This window comes from Myxine glutinosa, chromosome 3, assembly GCF_964187855.1.
Source record: "Myxine glutinosa chromosome 3, kmMyxGlut1.1, whole genome shotgun sequence".
Taxonomy (NCBI): Eukaryota; Metazoa; Chordata; class Myxini; order Myxiniformes; family Myxinidae; genus Myxine; species Myxine glutinosa.
The window spans coordinates 137826035-137846440 of record NC_136263.1 but is presented as its reverse complement, the minus strand read 5'-3'; the positions used below and the strand labels follow the sequence as shown (position 1 = coordinate 137846440).

Here is a 20406-nt window from a genome sequence, read left to right as displayed (position 1 = left end):
TGATCCCGAGCAACGGCGTCTTTTAACGCTCACACTCACAGTCACACTCAATTTAGATCATCGCGTTTTGTATCGCCCTTTGCTCTGCATTGGGCGTTTGCTTTGCATCTTTGCGTTTAAATTCCCCCAGCGAAGCCATCTACGCATACGTCATAATGATCCGTATCAACGAAAGAGCGCACCGCCAACATCTCTCTGTTCGTGTGCTAATTATTTCGATATATGTTGAAGGGCTCGAGTAAAGTGACGTCGGAAGCGAACTGAAATCATCCCGAGAGCGATTAATCTGAAGCAAAATAGGCTGTCGATTAACAAGGCCTTCTCCTGCGAGCTGCGACATCCGCATGCAATTTAATATTCCATACGCATTGGAAGACTTATGAAAGCGTACGCACGAAGCGGGAATCACAATGAGATTAAATGATGCCCGCTCGCCGCAAACACATCCGAGCTGGAAACCGATCACAACGACCTGTCGACATATTAAATGGAGAATCTGAGGTATTTTCAGTGAATACGAGCAAAATCAGGCGGACATCAATCAAGCTGTTGAGCAAATTATATTTACTTACCGTATTCCAAATACCCTTAGGGATATTTCGCTATTGATTTCTTTAATAAAGCATTCAAACACACAATCACCTGGATCTGAAGACGCATTAAATAGGTTTTCGTTATTTCAATCGCTGTGCGGTATCTGTCGGCCATGATGGAACGGTTATTTGCAGATTCGTATACTGTACGTTCCAATGTTTTATGCCGGTTTTTATTAGTAATATTCTTTATGTAAAGCATTATATTCTTTGTATGCTTGAAATAAATGTACTTAAATATTTTCAGGCAAAGTCATGAATTGATCGTTATTTTACATCAATATAATTTGAGGAACTATAAATAATTAAAAACATAAAAAAATATTTTTTCCTGTGCAACAATTATTTATTTTCTGTTGTTTTGAATGTTTCTCTTAATGACATGCTTATATTGTACAACAACTAACAAAGAACCCATGTTTACGTGCCAGAGACGGTGACATGGAGCATGGAGACATAGAGGAGCATGGAGTGCAGATCAGCTGTTCTCGCGATCTTCTCCTTCTTCAATCTTCTTCGTCCTTTGTTCTGTGTTTTACCTGATTTGTTGTTCCCGATCTTCAAACGGCGTAATCGTTAAACACCTGCGACCATTGTACACCGACTGCTTTCATTCCTTTTCCACACTCCGCGTTTCACCCAATTAATTTAATTTGATAAACTGTTGGATTGAATTAATGTGGTGTTGATGTAGAGCAGGCTTGACGGACCAAATGGCCTCCTCTTCATCCTTCATGCTCAATTCACCTCATCCTCTCCTCATTCTCCTCCTCCTCATTCTCCTCCTCCTCCTCATTCTCCTACTCCGCCTCATTCTCCTCTTCCTCATTCTTCTCTCTCTCATTCTCCTCCTCCTCCTCCTCCTCTTCCTCACCCTCCTCCTCTTCCTCCTTCGACAAACCTTGTGTATTCAACGTGAAAATTGGGCTGGCAGGACGGCCTGCAGGTATGCACATTCACCTGTGAGTTCAAATCCTGACCCATCTGTAAACTGCCATCCCGGTGTTTCACAGGCAGGTGATTCATCAATGACTTTGCCAATCCTCGGATGCACGTTAAACGGTCGCTACCGTCTGCCGACATTAGTTGAAGATTTCAGTGGTCTTCACGAAGAGTAGGCGAGCTATCACCGGCACCCTGAACAAATTAATAATTCCTGCTCAAACCCACAGGGGGCGCGGGATCAGCAGCGGAGCCGCGACCTCAGCCAATGATGCCACTCGCAGTTATATGCAGCGAGGTAATGAAGAATAAGAGCCTGAGAATGTTATATTTATCACCTGTTAGCTGTTATTGTTTAAATTTGAGCATCACATTGCAAATTGAGGAGGGAGCATATAGGGAGGAGGGAGCTTTTATTGAGGAGGGAGCTTTTATCTTCAATTCATAGCGGTTTTTCTAACATTAAAATGAAAGAAGGAAATCTAAAAAACAACATCATTGCTCCCGAAGGATGCAAAGCAATGAATGGGCTCTTCATCGGCGATTCCCACAGCAATGGAGCAATTGGCTCCTCCCACTGAGATGATGTAGCAATTGGCTCCTCCCACGGAGATGAATAATTGGCAATTGGCTCCTCCCACTGAGGTTAAATATTCCGGGTTTCGAAGGTTATATAAATGGCTAATATAAAGGAAGACGATATAATTTTGAAGTTATGTGGGAATCATGCTTGAGAAACGCGTTTAGTAAAAAACAAGTTGAGTAAAGAAAATATCTTTTTTTATTGTTTCCAGGCCATCCGCGGCGCGCATGCGCACTAGTCGGATGGGTCAATCGGAAGTCCTTTTCATGTCCAGGCGACCGTGGTTGTTTTGCCGATATCTTCCGATTCGTCGCTAAAGGAGGGATGAGGACGTGAGCATTGACAGGTTTATCAAAGTAAACTTGATTGCGGTTGTCCCTTGGCGTACTCCATATTCACGGGTACCAAAGTGACTTGTAGGCCTTAACAATGGCCGTGGAAGAAGGGGAGAGACTTCGTGGGATTGTGTCGTCTGACAGTGACAGGTTGGACATGAGGTGGACATTTTGAGTTTCACCTTCGGACATGACGTGGTCTTGTTCCTTATCACAGAGTAATAGCATTAACGTAACATTGTCACCATTTTCACAATCATCCACCACATACCAAAACACACCGGTTTATGTTAATAGCTCAAAACAACAACTATGGGGGTTTGGGGATTCAGAGAGAGCGTTTCAAACCAACAATGAAGTCAAGTGCGAGTTCTGGTTGTGGACGTTAGTGATAAAACTACGACTGGAGTGCTGCTCGGAATAGTACTCGAGTAACTGGAACGATACTCGGTCGAGGGCATGTGCAAACCCACGTCAGGTTGAACAGTTTACCGTTGGTATCCACTGATGGGTCTGATCTGGATTCGGACATGAACCAAAATCGAATCCTTTGTTCTTGCGAATTAACCGACATATCCACGAGGTTTCGTCCGAATCTGTCCACAATTTTTTGAAATACCGTGATGTGTGTGTATATATATTTATATCGTCTTTTCCCAATCTCTCATTGGTGAATAATCACATAAAAATTCTCAGATCCGGATTCGGATTTTCACCAAACTCTAATAATTTCGTCCTTGTCACATACCCAACCTGTCCATCACATTTTGTCCGAATCTGTCCACAAGTTTTTGAGATATCTTGCTATATATCATTTTTTATCTCTACCTCTCAATGGTGAATAATCACATAAAAATTCTCACATTCGGATTTTCACCAAAATCGAATCATTTCGTCCTTGTCACACGCCAAATCTGTCCATCGCGTTTCGTCCGAATCCGTCCACATTTTTTTGAAATATCGTATTTCACATATATTGTTTTTTCCCTATCTCTCATTGGTGAAGAATCACATAAAAAATTCTCATCCGGTTTTCGATTTTCACCAAAATCTAATCAATTTGTCCTTGTCCATCACATTTCGTCCGAATCCGTCTACAATTTTTTGAAATATCGTGTTGTATATATCGTTTTTCCCCCTATCTCTCATTGGTGAAGAATCACATAAAAAATTCTCATATCCGGTTTTCCATTTTCACCAAAATCTAATAACTTTGTCCTTGTCACAGGCCCAATCTATCCATCACATTTCGTCCGAATCCGTCTAAATTTTTTTGAAATATTGTGATATATACTGTATATAGATTTTTCCCCCTATCTCTCAATAGGGAAGAATCCCATAAATAAAATTCTTAGATCCAGATTGGGATTTTTTTTACCAAAATCGAATCATTTTGTCCTTGCCCATACCCATCCTGTCCATCAATTTTCTTCTGAATCCGTCCACAACCTTTTGAGATATCTTGCTATATATCATTTTTATCCCTATCTCTCAATGGAGAATAATCACACAAAAAATTATCTGATCCGGATTCGGAATTTCACTAAAATCTAATAATTTCGTCCTTGTCACATACCCAACCTGTCCATCACATTTTGTCCGAATCTGTCCACAATTTTTTGAAATATCGTGTTATATATATCGTTTTTTCCCTATCTCTCATTGGTGAAGAATCACATAAAAAATTCTCATCCGGTTTTTGATTTTCACCAAAATCTAATCATTTTGTCCTTGTCACAATGTCACATGCCCAATCTATCCATCACATTTCGTCCGAATCCGTCTATAATTTTTTGAAATATTGTGATATATATATCGATTTTTTCCCCCTATCTCTCAAAAGGGAAGAATCCCATTAAAAATTCTCAGATCCAGATTGGGATTTTTACCAAAATCAAATCATTTCGTCCTTGCACATACCCATCCTGTCCATCTATTTTCTTCTGAATCCGTCCACAACTTTTTGAAGTATCTTGCTATATATCATTTTTATCCCTATCTCTCAATGGTGAATGATCACAAAATTCTCAGATCCAGATTCGGATTTTTATCAAAATCTAATCATTTTGTCCCCGTCACATGCCCAATCATCGCATTTCGTCCGAATCTGTCCACTATTTTTTGAAATATCGTGTTATATATATCGTTTTCCCCCTATCTCTCATTGGTGAAAAATCACATAAAAATTCTCAGATCCGGATTCAGATTTTCACCAAAATCTATCATCATTTCGTCTTTGTGACATGCCCAACTTGTCCATCAAATTTCGTCATAATCCATCCACAACCTTTTGAAACATCCTGTTCACAAACACAGACAGACAACCAGACAGGGGTGAAAGCATAACCTCCATTCACCTTTGGTGGCAGAGGTAAACAGCGAAGTAAATCAAGAATGAGCTCTTTATTTAACACTTTACAGGCATAGTACTTTTCAATGTAAAAGTTCTGAAATGAAACTGTTTGTTACATTCTAATGGGTTGCCACGCCATGCTAAGAGATGTTGTTCATGATTCCAAGTCAAAGACAAACGTTAAGTTGTGGAACTCGTAAACCAAGTGGGGCAGTCTTGCAGACTGCAATCACATACTGGTGTGCATCCTACTTGCTGACATAATGCATCAAAGCTTTATGTACATGATGAAATGGCTTGGGAAAAAGCTTGATATATTTGATGAAGTACAAGTGTATTGTGGTTGCATTGTGCAAGTGATCAGAATGAGCTATTTATTTAACATTTAAAAATATTGTACGTAGTGTGTTCAAAAAGTATCCGACCTTTATTTTTCGTGCGTAAAAAAAAAGAAGCTAGAGAGGCGTTGATTGGTGCACGTATGTAGGCGATCCTAATGCACACGCGTGAATTTTTTCCCACCTGCAGAAGCTGTCATTCGACGGCAGACCGCCGATGAGTGAGGACATGTAAGTGAGCGCCGTCGGATTTTCGTTTTTGACAAAATGACGGAAAAACTTGAACAACGCTACTGCATCAAATTTTGTGTTTTTTGGCCTCGGGGATGTTGGATGCTTCCATTGTGATGACCAACTTGGTTTCTGGGTCGTACCCATAAACCCAGGACTCATCGCCAGTGATCACTGTGTTGAGGAAGCTGGGATCGCTGTTCACAGTCTCCAGCATGTCCTGTGCGATCTCCAAACGGAGTTGCTTCTGCTCGATCGTTAGCAGCTTTGGTACGAACTTCGCTGAGATTCTCCTGAAGCCCAAATCCTCCTCCATAATGGAATGAACGGTGTTGAATCTTGCGGATCGTTTCCACTTGGGAATCGCCAAGCTTTACACAAAATTTGATGCAGTAGCGTTGTTCAAGTTTTTCCGTCATTTTGTCAAAAACGAAAATCCGACAGCGCTAACTTACATGTCCTCACTCATCGGCGGTCTGCCGTCGAATGACAGCTTCTGCAGGTGGAAAGAAATTCACGCGTGTGCATTAGGATCGCCTACATACGTGCACCAATCAACGCCTCCCTAGCTTCTTTTTTTTTACGCACGAAAAATAAAGGTCGGATACTTTTTGAACACAGTAGTACTTACCCCGTGTGCGGTGTGCGCAAAGTGAAAACTGTGGTTATGCATCAAATTTCACTTTTGCTTTATACCGTGTACCCCTCCTCCCTCCCTCAGGCCTTCCCCTTCCACACATCTACCGAAGTCCCTGTTCTCTACTGTTGTTGTGTTTGTGTGCTTCCCTCTCTCTCCCCCACTTGTCTCCCGCTCCTTTCATTGTATGTTTTATGTGTCTGTGCATGTTTTCATGATCAATGTGTTAGCTCTTTCACGAGCCTCGATTCTGTATCCCCCCCCCCAAAAAAAGAAGCAATCGGGGAATTTTGTCTGTCTACAGGCATCAGTTTATGATGGAGGAGCTACTTAATTTCATATCATTTACAGTCAGACCCTGCTATTCACGGTTCCACGTATTCACGGTTGATAAAATGCGGTTGATAAAATGCGACCTGTTTCTCTATTCGTGGCCGTGTTTCTCTATTCGCGGATCGCGGAAAAGTGTCCCGCGTATTCGTGTTTTTTTTTTTTTTCTATTCGCGGCCGTGTTCTACAAATTCGTCGTTTTTCAGGGGCGCAAAAATAGAATTCACGACCTGCTAGCTTGACACATTTATAAAACCCATCTTTCACCAGCCATGCACAACGCAGCTGGACATACGCAAAACAACATCTTCTATGAGCCGCGAGCATTACCTGCTTCTACATTCACTGCTGTGTGCTTTGCGTGTTCATGGCTTTCGCGGCCGCTAATTTTAGCCACACCATCATGGAGAGATTCGCGGGATTTTCCACCAGCTGCATAACACGGCATCCCCGCGAGTTACTGTACAGAATGAAAACACTCCATAGTGTTATGGATTCGTCACTTCCGTCTTTGTGGTTGTCATCCACTTGAAGCATTTTTAGTTTCGTGTACAGTCACGTGAAAAAGTAAGTACACCCCATGTAAAGTTTTGACTTTTTCAACATAATTCAACACACAGCTATTTGATCTTCATTTCAACAATATTGATAGATAAAGGTGATATAATATCACAAATATCATGAAATATTTACATTTTGTAGTCCATTGTATAATTTAAATAAACATAAATGCAAATTTCGCATGTGGAAAAAGTAAGTACACCCCTACATTTATCACTACTTCAAATACCTAAAATTAGAATCAGGTGCACCAGCTCAGGTGCAAATGATTAGAACATCGTCGGAGAGGATCTTGGAGGAACCTGTCTTATTTAAACCTCAGACATTTAGTTTGGTTTGCTCTTTGTTGTTGAAGTGTGCGGCGTCACCATGCCGAGATCAAAAGAGCTTTCTGAGGCCTTCAGAAAGAAGGTTATAGATGCCTACGAGTCTGGGAAGGGATTTAAAAAGATCTCCAAAGAATTTGAAATCAATCATTCGACTGTCCGGAAGATCATCTACAAGTGGAAAAGATTCCAAACAACTGCCAACTTGTTCGGGCCAGGCCGCCCCAGCAAGTTCAGCCCGAGAGCAGACCGCAAGATGCTGAAAGAAGTCTCTAAGAACCCCAGAATGTCATCACGGGACCTACAGGTAGCTCTTGCCACTGTTGATGTCAAAGTGCACGAGTCTACCATTAGAAAGAGGCTGCACAAATTTGATCTACATGGGAGGTGTGCCAGGAGGAAACCTTTGCTGTCCAGAAAGAACATCAGGGCAAGACTAAAGTTTGCCAATGAACACCGAGGCAAATACCAGCACTTCTGGAACAATGTGCTCTGGACAGATGAGTCAAAGGTAGAGCTATTTGGCCACAGCACCAGAAGACATGTTTGGCGAAAACCAAAGACAGCATTTGACCACAATAACCTGATACCAACTGTAAAGCATGGTGGTGGAAATATTATGGTTTGGAGCAGCTTTGCTGCAGCAGGGCCTGGGTAGCTCACCCTCATAGAATGCACGATTAATTCTTCATTGTACCAGAGGGTGCTTGAGGATAATGTGAGGCCATCTGTCAGAAAGTTGAAGATCAACCGAAGGTGGACCTTGCAACATGACAATGACCCTAAACATACCAGTAAATCCACCAAGGAATGGCTGAAAAGAAAGAAATGGAGGGTTCTGGAATGGCCAAGTCAAAGCCCGGATCTAAATCCCATCGAGATGTTGTGGGGGGATTTGAAACGAGCTGTGCATGCAAGAAACCCCTCAAACATCGCACAGCTGAAAGAATTCTGCATGGAGGAGTGGGCAAAAATTTCTCCCAGTCGATGTCAGAGACTGGTAGACAGTTATAAGAAACGCCTACTTGAGATTGTTTCTGCCAAAGGGGGCAATACCACCTATTAGAGCCAAGGGTGTACTTACTTTTTCCACATGCGAAATTTGCATTTATGTTTATTTAAATTATACAATGGACTACAAAATGTAAATGTTTCATGATATTTGTTATATTATATCACCTTTATCTGTCAATATTGTTGAAATGAAGATCAAATAGCTGTATGTTGAAATATGTTGAAAAAGTCAAAACTTTACATGGGGTGTACTTACTTTTTCACGTGACTGTACTATTATTGTTACAGTTTGAGTGTGAAATGGAGATAACTGTCTTCAAAGGTAAAAATAATGTCTCAGAAGGAAAACGAGATGGGTGAGAGAGAAACCGGTAGAAGAAGAAGCGGCGGATCGAGTGAGATCGGGAAATGAAGGCCTATCTGCTTCGAGAGGTCGGGCGGACGCTGGTGGACATTGGTCAAGAGCGAATATTGGTTTCCCCGGGAAAGGGATTCCTGTGACAGTGTCGTTATTGCTGTGGCAAATAAACCTGCGTGACGGGTTTTGCTTTTTATTCCGAAAGTGAATCATCGCTGGAGAGCAGGTACGCCTCCATTACGGGCCCGTCCGCCATTTGACCTCGCACCAGCCATTTCACCTCGCACCAGCCATTCGCCTGGTTCTCGTGTGTGTCGTGGATTTCTCTTGAGAACTCGCGGTTCTTCGCGGTTCTCCGCTTGGGAGCCGCTGATCGTTCACGTCAGCGTCATTGTCTGGTGAACCGAAGGTGTGAATTCCCAGTCGCCTTTTGGGTGAACGTTTACCGGACCGACATCGACCCGACACCTCACCAAGCGGCTCTTCTGCAGCGTCGACTGTTAGCCGTTCTGGGTTCAGGTCTCAGTACGACCTTTTCTTGTGATCACGAGAGCCAAGGGGATCGACTTTGGCCTGGTATCGTGACACAGTGACTTTGGTGGATGTTACCGATTGCTCACGTGGGAATACCGTGAGTTATTGATTCAGGAAATTGGTGGTACCATCATAGAAATTATATGGTGTTTGCCGTGCAAGTGAGGTTTTCTTGTACGTGCGTTACTTGTTATTATTGTGTGGTTTTAATACAATACTTGGTTTTTGTAACAATGGATTGGTGTGGTTTCACCATTGGTCATTGGCACACATAATAGCACATCTTTCTGCCATGACTCCTTTCGGGGCTCGGAGGTACACCGTGGCCGGGGTTTGGGGAGGAGCACGTAACAGTAGTAGCTATTAGGGCTGGATCCATTGGGTAATTGGGGTAATTGTTGTCTCGAAGCAGACTAGCTAACCTCTCCCAGCCCTTTTTGTTCTGTGAAGAGACAACTTTCTACATTTGTCTTGTTTCAGTGCAAGGGGCTGGTTGCTTTGCTTTTGTCCTTTGCGCATAGCCCCACCTCGAGTGGCCTCGTAGGCTTTGTGGCGGGAAAAATCCCATTAAAAAAAACAAAAAAAAACAATGGTCAACCGTCTCCCGTTTCCCCATTGAAACTGGCACGGCATGCATTCACGGATGTTCATCGACATTCGTGGGATTTGCCTTGCCATTTCTGGGATTATCGCCGACATTCACGGGATTTGCCTCGCCATTTGCGGGATTATGGCTGACATTTGCGGGATTTGCCTCACCATTTCCAGGATTATCACCAACATTCGTGGGATTTGCCTAGCCATTTGTGGGATTAACGCCGACATTCGTGGTTTTTGTCTTGCCATTTCCAGGGGAGTTTAATTGACCTTCACGGATTACCATCGACATTCTTGGAATTTGCTAACCCCCGCTCTAGCAGGGAAAATGGCCTTAAAATGCATGTTGTTGTGTTGTTGTGTATTCTTGGAATTTGCCTTACCATTCGCTGATTTTGCCTCACCATTCGTGGTTTGGTCCTTTCTATTTGTGGATTTTCGCGACTTGGGAACCTATCCCCTCTTTTTCCATTGAAAGATGCCCTGCTATTTGTGGTTTCGCCATTTGCGGCATTTTCCAGGAACATATCCCCGGCGAATAGCGGGTCCCACAGTATATATTTTGAAAACAAATCGGAGCATGAACCTGCAGTTTAGCAGTCGTTTGTCTCTGAATTTGACAAATTGTACGGAATCTCATCCCGATCATGCATTCATGCATGCTCACAGAGGAGTAAGGTAATTGTTTTACTGTGTCTGCCTGTCTTACAGTCAAAGAGAATAGAAAATCTTTCCAAACAGGAAACTGTTTTTTGGCGCATTATATAAGACATACTGTGGGCATACTGTGTTTTAGGGGCATACTGTGGTACATTTTTTGTGCTTTTGGAAAGGGGGGGGGGGGCTGATTTTTTTTCAGCTTTTCAACTGCATTAAAGAGAGAATTTTTTCCCCCCTCAATGGGGCTGAATGTGAAGAAACTGCAGTTGTCTATCTTTATTTTCAAAAACTTTTCAGTTCAGCAAAATTCTAAAATTCAAAGCTTAATTTTATGCATTTTGTGTATTTCTGAGTTTGTTTGGCTTCAGTCAAATTAGCCATAGTACTTCCTCCTTGAATGCGCTTGACAAAGTTTATTCATCAATGGAAATATGTCGACCTTGTCTGTGTGATAATTCATGGCATGGCAGATCAGAGTGTTGTTCAGCTTTTGGTGGCATTTGGTTGACCCCAGGTAGTTTTTTTTACCATTTCCAGGACCGAATGACCTTTCTCCGATGTTGCTGAGGTCACTGGCACCATGTATTACAGTTTGAGAATTTTATGGACTTCTGTAAAGAGGTTCTTACTGACTGGATCCATAGACATGGGCGAGCAAATTGTCTCCATGCTAGTTACACGGACTGCACTGGTCTCAGATCTTACATCAAGATTGGGTAGCATTTGTAGCTGGAGGCTTCGATGGTCTCGATCGACATCGTTTTTGTACTGGTCTTTAATGGATTTGGGTATTCTGGAATATTCCCGATTCGCAACTTCGAGAGTAAGGTTTTCCAGAAAAAGGTTTTGTATGCCTCTTAGCTCAAATCTTCTGTCAAGCTCTTGTTCCAGAATGTCAAGGACTTAATAGAACTTCTGTCAGTAGTAATCCTTTATAGAGGAGAGTTTGTGTGGCTGTGGCATTTGTCAATTCTCCTTGGCGGAGCTCTCCTAGGTGGTAATGGATTCCTTTCTAGCCCTCTAATTCAAATACGAGGTGGTCATAGAACATGTGGAACTTCTCATTTTGTTGCGGTTTGTAGAAGGTGCATAATAAGTAGATGGCCTTCATTGCACTCTGAACGGACTGATCCTTACTTGTGTATTTATTGACACCTGCTCTGCCGAAGAGAACACATGATATGACAACTTAAAGATGAAGAAAGTACTGAACCTCTCAATTAACGTGGCCTGGCCACTTGTACGTCTGACATATTCGTCGCTCGAACTCTCACTGCCGTGATCCAAGCCATTCAGCAACACTTGATAATTTGACAAAATGTGGCGCAATGACCCTGTTCTCACAGTCCATCACCTGCAGCACAGCAAAGTGGTCTCAGCTGACAAGGGTCAGCAAACCTGCACTTGTGCAAAGATGGTCGACCTCTTTGGTGAAAACTTTATCAGTTTGATTATTTTGAAGATGGGATCCAGTGTAACTTGGATTGCATTGCTTTTGCGGGAAATGTCCTGTAGGCACAAATTGGTACAGTAGGATGAGCCGTTGAACTGAAATAGCTGAGCTGTTTTCATGGTGAACTTGGGTACCAACACCACAAATCCTTTCCTCCATATTTGATGTCCCATCATATGCTTGACCTCGACATTGATCCAACCCCAAATTGCAGTGTATCAGGACATCGTTCAGGGTCGTTGTGTGTGTTTCACTGGCAAAACTGGTACCTCAACAAATCCCTGTGTTTCCTCTTATACTTGGTAGCTGTCATCAACTCATCTTATGCAAATATTGAACTGTTCTTTGCAGGAAATATCATTTGTTTATCGGCAGTAATTGAGCACCAGGCTGCTTCCTTCACTCCAGCCAAGAATGAACGTAGAACAGGAAGATCCATCTTTGTTATCAACTAGTTGTCAACAATCTCGAGTGACCAAGCAAGAAAACAGGTGTTCCGCCAGAAGGAACTCCTATACTCTTACATGTAATACTGTTCTCTTTTCACATTAATTGAAGCAAGATTATTACGAACCACATTATTAAATAATTTTTAAAGCAATGACCAGCAAACTATATCTTTATCACAAGCAGTGCATTCAATCTTTCATAGGAAGGTACGAGAATAATAACACCAAACTGTTGAAAGTCAAGATCTTGTTTCCATCGCCGCACATCCTACTACTGTATATAAAATATGGCAATTTTGAGTGTGTGTGTTTGTCTGATATTTATAGAATTGAAAATATCACGGCCAATCTCGACCAAATTTTGCATACGTGCTTGGGGTACACAGGGTCAGGTCATGGATACAAAATAACAACAATAAAAGATGGTTGGGAGATGACTTATGATTTTCGCCTGCAAACATGGCACAGTGCAAGCAGTTTACTGACCACTGCTGGAGAGAGGGGGGATTACTAGCCACAGCACAAAATATATTTCCCCTACCTCCAACAAACCCCTCTCCCCAGGAGGCTTCCGGTGGGAGTGGGTGTTTCTGCTATGTTCAAATAACACAGCGTTTGTTTTGCACTTTGGTTCCGCACTTTCAAAAACGCTGCAGGACATCATCGGTATGTCACAGGTGAACTTGCTTCCAACTTCAAAAACTTAAATTTATGTTTACTGCGATTAATTCCAAAATATTTGAAGGTAGAGGTAAATGTAAATTGTATTAGCTCCGCTCAGTGCTGCCTATGGTATACATCATGTGGGCCGACCTGTTTTGATGGCAGATGGTGTGGCCCTTGCAGCACTAGTTGGGGATGATGGTTGCGAGAGCAAATCAAGACTTGAGCTGCTCGTCATCGCCTGGCCAATTTTGTTTTTTGTTTGTTTGTTTATTTATTTGATGGTTGGTCATGTTTTTCCAGTCGCTTTCGTTTTGATGGCTGCTTTATTACAGAAGACTCGGCAATATGAGTGCCATGTTGTGCTTAGTAGTCGTGTTTCATACACAAGGGCCACCACTCTTTTTTTTTTCTTTTTTTTTGTATACTGAATCGAGGCTCGTGGAAGAGCTAACATTTATTTCACAAACAAATCAACCAGACAAACAAAATATACAAAAAGAGGGAGCGGAAGACAAGATGGGGAGAGAAGGGGAAGCACACAACCACAACATTTGAGAGCAGGGAGAAGTGTGGGAGGGAGAGGGCTTGGGGGGAGGAGGCGTGGGAAGGGGGGAGAGGTATAAAACACAAGGGGACTGAAATTAGTGGGGGTAGAAAAGATCAAGGTTTTGGATGGGGGAGGATAAGAGATGGTGGTGAACAGCTGTTTTAAAGACCTGGAGGGTGGAGTGGGATTGAAGAGAGTGAGGGAGTTTGTTCCAGAGGTGGGAGAAAAGAGGAATGAAGGAGTGAAGGTGAGCAGAAAGTCTTGATTTTGGCAGTTTAACCATAAGAGGGTTGCAGGCAGATCTTGTGCGACCTGTAGGAATATTTGGGGGACAGAGCCCAGAGAGAGCTGGGGGGGCAAGGCCAGAGAGGGGTCGGTAGAAGACGGAAAGACCACCAACCTGCCTGCGGTGAGTGAGTGAAAGGCCCTTGGAGTTAGCTTCATCGCGGGAGATTCCAATGATTCTGAAAAATTCTGTTCTCAATGTAAACTGTTTCACATCTAATTTTGCTACGATCAATTATTTATTTATCGTAAATGGGGTATTACAATTTAAATGAGTCATTCTTCAAAAAAAAAATTTGGAGACTGCATTTTGACATTTATAGGCCGTTGAAAGGAATGTGTTGGGGGGCATGATATTGCCCCCTCACACTTTTGAAAGATGGTGGGACATCAACGCCCATTCCACTTTCTATGCCATACCATAGTTGACTCCCCACAAACTGCAAGCAGTGGGCAATGAATGTCTATAATAGTTTGTGCACTCAGTAGAAAAAATGTGATGAAATGTATTGCTCAGGCAAGCTGAAAGCGGCCATTTTTCTGTATACAAGCACACACTGCATGCATACACAATGCTGCCAGTGACACACCACGTGATGTAGGCTTCTTCAATTTGTCGAATGATGTGGGGAAACGGTCCATTAACGTGTGCAATTGTTCAATTCACATTCATGCGTTTGGATGTTATGAATTAGGAGACGTTCTTGTTTGAATGCACCTTGCAATACCCTAGTGGGGCTCTGCATTCTTAAATGCAAGTGGAAACAAAGGTTTTACTTCTGCCTAAACTTACGTTCCTAGGCTTTTTAGTTTGACAAATGTAATGTTGTTAAAAAAAAACAATTCTTAACAGGTAAAACAATCCTTTGTCATTGAGGAGACCCTGCGCTCCCTCCCATTAACCTTGTTATCCCCACACTTTAAAGAAATTGGGGAGATATTGTAAACTGCACCGTCTGGCTGTCACACTATCTTTTATTCACACTCCTAAACAGTTGTACAGCAATTCTCCAAACTTGGTAGTTATGATCTTCAGATGGCAAGAAGGTGCAAGAGAAGTATCATTTTGGCCCCACCCCCTGGGGTCCTGTGGCAGGGTGAAAAGGTCAAACACCAAAAAATACAATTATTGGCACATTTTAAATATTTCTTAATGAGACTTTGTACATGCAATCAACATTGGGGAATACATAAAATATGTAACGATTTTTTGGATTTCACCCCCAGTTCATGCCCATTCATTTGAGGTCACATGGATCAGAACAATATTTTTTATGAGCTCAAAATTTAATATTGGGTCATTCCCGGTGGATTTTTTTTTGCCATCTTTCAACTTTGCTTTAGGTAGGAAGCATTGGGATTTCCTACGGCGTGCCATCGACTTCATCTGGTGTTTGTCATGGCATCACATTTTCTTTCAAAGCCAAAGTGAAATGTGTCTTTGAAGGCCTTTGTGTTTGTTGCATTTCCTATTGCCCACATGCGCCTCATGTTAACTTTTGTATGTACAAGGACTGAATGATTGTTTATGCAAGCATTGCCAACATGCGTCAGCTATATAATTAAATCTTCTGCACAACTTGGTAATGCTGTTTACTCAAAATATGACTAAAATTGCATTACTCTGATCATGAATGTAAGTTCTCAGGCGGTATCTCCAATTGCTCGAGATTGCAAACCAGCAAGGGTGTTTATAAACTGGGATATTAACCATTTGGGTGGGGAGGGGTGGCTCAGAGCTCATAACCATCAAAGTTTCCACAAACCGAGCAGGGTTAAGAAAAATGAATGATTTAATCATTTGCAATTATTTAATTGTACTGTATATTATTTCGGAGCATCGCTCAGCTTGCACAGCATGTTGACATACCTCTTTGAAATATTTTTTACCCGAATCTGGTTCTCTTGACGATATCTCATTTGTCTGTTCAACACCACTGAGACATTTAATTATTTTGTGAAGATTTCAAAAAAAAAAAAAAAAGCCTCTGACATTTTATGTTCATCAGTGACAAAAAAAACTCAATTTAATCAATTTTAAATAAAGGCTGCAACACAACAAAATATGAAAAAAGTCAAGGGGTGTGAGTACTTTCTGAAGGCGCGCACTGTATGTGTGGTCCAAACCATGTTAAGGGTGTAGTACTGGTGAAAAATTGAGAAAACTACATAGGTACCTTTGAGAGGCCTTTACACAAAAACAAAGTCAAGTTAATATCTAATTTTCAGTTTTTCTTGAAAGATATAATCTTGGCTTTAACTCAGACCAGTTTCAACGCTTCTTTGTCATATTACATGCATATAATTTGCATAAATTAGACCGTCAATAAAAAACAAGGAAAAACAAAGAACACATTTCTACTTCTATCTTCTATGTCACCTATCATTCTTTTCACACAAAACTTGGTACATGTATTATACATGTGTTACTCTACTACCTGATGAGAGGATTTTGTGAAATTATGTCAAATGTTCACTAATTAGCTAATTATGCCAATTACCAGATAAAACTTGGTTGTCCTTCAATAAATCCACAATGGCTACTCCTATAAACAAACGCCTTCATCATTTTAAAGGAAGTGATATTCTGAATATCCTGTCCAAATTTCAGCCCAAAAGAATGATGCAAATTAAAGTTATAACAAATTTCATGCAAAATATTATATTGAATTGAATTGAAATTTGAATTTTTCAATAATTAGGGGTACTTCTATGACCTCTAATAGCATGATTCTTGTTTATAAGACTATAAGGAAACTGTTCAGCTAAAAAAAAAAAAAAAAATCACCTGTTCACCACTACACCCTGAAGACCTGTTTGCATTCCAATATACATGTGTGTAGAGGTGTATCGTATTATCATTGTTTGGAGGAGACGTGTAGTTTTTTTTCTTTCCAGGCTGTTCTTCCATGATTGTTAATTTTTCTGGGTTACATATGAATTGCCAATGTAATTTTTCATATATTTTTTATTTTTATCAATTATTTTACTGAGCACCGATTGCTCAATGTTTGCGGACGTTTGGTGGCAGTCCGAAGGTATTGGAGTTGATACTGGATACAATCAGCTGTTTCTGCTTTCTTTTGATGATGGCACAATGATATGTATCTGTAGAAGACATTTTCTGCCTTCTATATATTGGTTTTCACTGCTAGGTGGTTACTTTAACACATTTGTTTTTTATCCCTCCATCCATGATTGTTTTGACCAAAGTAGCTTGATAATGCTGCCTGTCTCTGGATAATTGCTGTTTTGGATCAGCTTTGTTTTCATACCTTCAAATTGGTATTCCTATTTGCTTTTACCTGATCTATTTGCTTACCTTTCAGGGCATACCATCCTTTAGAATTGGTGTCATTGTGCCTTTCACGTTGGCAACTCTATATTTATCATTTTCACCTGCTGGTTTCATAGTTTCTTGCCTCCAGAAATCAATTGCATTTTAATGTCGCATAAAACGCGGGGAGTAATAAAATGAGAATAAAATTATAAACGGCAGGTGAGAAAAATGCACAAACCGAATCCATGGGACGTGACACTTTAAACGAAATTCATCTTGATTATGATGTGCATGAATGCTCAGTTATAAAGGACGTATGCAGACGTGGCAGTCTCTACATGATATTAAAATACAGCTTGTTTTTGGTTGTCTGCCTGTCGTCTGTTTGCTTAGATTCTCAAACAGCTTGGCCAATCTCCACCAAATTTTGCATACGTGCCGGGTGTAGTCAGGGTCAGTTCTTGCGTTGACAACTTGCAACTTTCGTTGTGACTGTGCAGGTTTACTGACTCTTGCTGGGCAGGGGCTGCTACTAACTATCAGTTTGAGATTTCTCGAGCATGATCTACACAAACATTGTATAGAACCCCATCCAAAACCTTGATCTTTTCTACCCCCGCTAATTCACCCCAGATCCACCTTGTTTGAAATTCCAACTTCTTTCCTGGAAGTCCTGGCAGTGTCCATATGTTTTATACCTCTCCCACCGCCCCCTTCCCATGCCCCCCCCCCCCCAAAGCCCTCGCCCTCTCTCAGATCTCTCGATGTCTCCATGTCTCTCGGTCCCTGCTCTCAAATGTTGTGTTTGTGTCCTTCCCCCTCTCTCCCCATCTTGTCTACCGCTCCCTATGTTATATGTTTTGTGTGTCTGTTTGTCTTTCTGTGTGATTAATGTTCGCTCTTTCACGAGCCTCGATCTTGTATACAAAAAAAAATTAAAAAAAAATAAACCACCTTTAGAGGCCATTTTTCCCTGCAAAGCAAAGCCTTTTTCGGGCACCATGGTCCCCTTTTTGAAGCAATGTTTTATGGCCGGATGCCCTTCCTGCCACCAACCCTGTTAGTCACCTCTTGCGACACACAGGGAATTACCAGTGAACTGGTACTCAATTTGCTGACCTCGGAAGGATGACAGGCTGAGTCAACCCCCCTGGCCTTAATTCAGCGATCGACCGGGATTCGAACACAGGATCCTAGGATCCCAAGCCGGCACCCTAACCACTAAGCCAACACCAGGCTATCCAGCACCAGGTTTGTGTATCACAGTACACAAACATTGTATGTGAGAATTAAATTGATGACGTCATCGTTCACGTGGTTTAGCAGTCGTATTTGATTGAACATAAATCTACGTCGTCAATAAAGCACCCAAACACAGCAGTTAATACACACCACACAAAATACAAACACGTCCTGGCGAGGGTCTGCAATCTCTGATTGCTCTTTCTTGTTTATTTACTTACTTACTTTTTTATCTTGTCAAATATGGATCAATGTGCAGATACATTTATACGTTTAGTTATTAACTTCATTTTTGGTGGATTTGTTTCCAAAAGTGGCTGGTAACAAGCAGCATCACAGTGCAACTGTTCCAAAACCTGACAATTTTACCCTGGGAAAGAAAATCTTACCTTTTCTAATTTCCTCATGCTCTATTGACTATAAAGTCTTCCAAAGACCATGGACTTATCATAGCATCAATAATTTGCTCCAGGATTAGACTCTATTTCCTTAACTGTCATTAAAAAAAAAGCCTTGTAAATGTATATAGAAGACCACTCCTTTTGCATCTCCAGATCCATAGGGCTGCCGAACCAGTTTCCTAGGCTAGTGGGCACGATCCTGGATAGGTCTCCACTGCGACGCAGAATACTCGAATGGCTCATTATTCCCAGTAAGGTGGTAGGTACTCATTGTGCCATATTAATCAACGGCAAGACATGGGCTCGAACCCAAATATGCCACATTTAATAGCACAAATGTCACTTTTTCAAGTAAATATTCTTTCTGATTTAGCTACAGAATGACACATGGTTATGCAGTTACATAAATGCTTTGTTGCCTGAAGCAAGACTACAATTGCATGAAACCACTGTTTTGTTGATTGCACAAAGCATAATGTTGCTTGCTGTTTCCCACGGAGTTGTGCATGGATCTCATCGTTGTATTCCCTGGGAGCTCTCTCCATAGCTTCCTGGAAGATACACTTAGCAGGAGTCTCAGGTTCTATCGGCAACACATGACCTCCTCATTGCATTCACCAATTCCATTCTCATCAAAAGAGGATTAGTCTTGAAGATATAATTTGTTTTGAGCTTCAGTCGGTGCACTGTGTTTAAGAACATAATTTTAAAAATTGTATACAATATTGCATTTTCAGTCATCTTGTTTTTATGAGTTGGTGGACGTAAGTGTGGTGTTCTCTCACCACTTACCCTGACACTGTACATCCCAACTTCACAGTGCTGATGGATATGAATAAATCTATACTGGCAGCATGTGATCCTGTCTGTTACCTCCACCACCAATGGTGGATGGAGGTTATGTTTTCACCCCTGTGTGTCTGTTTGTTTGTTACTTGCCGGAAAAGATTCCGGCAAGTATGTTGATCGCTTGGTTTGTTACTTGCCGGAAAAATTTTCCGGCAAGTATGTTGATCTGTTCGTTTGTTACTTGCCGGAAAAAATTTTCCGGCAAGTATGTTGATCTGTTCGTTTGTCTGTCTGTCTGTCTGTTTGTCTGTTTGTCTGTCTGTCTGTTTGCAGCACTGCGTCTACACCGTTGCACGTGGAATCGCCAAACTTTGCACACATATTGTTCTTGCCCTGGAATAGACTGTGCCCAATTGATGACGTCATCGGTGACGTGGTTCGGCCGCCATCTTGGAAAAACCGAAAAACTTTGCACCTCTATATCTCCGAAAGTACTGAACAGAAAAAATTGAGACATGGCTCATTGTAAAGAACTCTCCATGGGGAATAAAATATGTTATTGATGACGTCATCGGTGACGTGGTTCGGCCGCCATCTTGGAAAAACCGAAAAACTTTGCGCCTCCATATCTCCGAAAGTCCTGAACAGAAAAAATTGAGACATGGCTCATTGTAAAGAACTCTCCATGGGGAATAAAATATGTTAATGATGACGTCATCAGTCACGTGGTTCGGCCGCCATCTTGGGAAAACCGAAAAACTTTGCACCACTATATCTCCAAAAGTGCTGAATAGAAAAAATGGAGACATGGCTCATTGTAAAGAACTCTCCATGGGGAATAAAATATGTTAATGATGACGTCATCAGTCACGTGGTTCGGCCGCCATCTTGGGAAAACCGAA

At 41.6% G+C, this 20406-nt stretch overlaps 1 protein-coding gene across 3 annotated transcripts in view; it reads left to right on the top strand.

Annotated features, from left to right (window-relative positions):
- Positions 1-2241: 2241 nt before the first annotated feature.
- The window catches only part of MARCHF5 (membrane associated ring-CH-type finger 5), a 366957-nt gene continuing 348792 nt past the window's right edge, over positions 2242-20406 (top strand). Inside the window, exon 1 of one of the 3 annotated variants that reach the window (XM_068110060.2) lies at positions 2242-2450. In XM_068110060.2, coding sequence (XP_067966161.1) covers positions 2443-2450 — 8 coding nt within the window. In that variant the 5' untranslated portion in view covers positions 2242-2442. Of the gene's footprint in view, positions 2616-20406 lie in introns of all 3 variants that reach the window. The other 2 variants (XM_068110058.2, XM_068110059.2) reach the window with 2 other exon arrangements.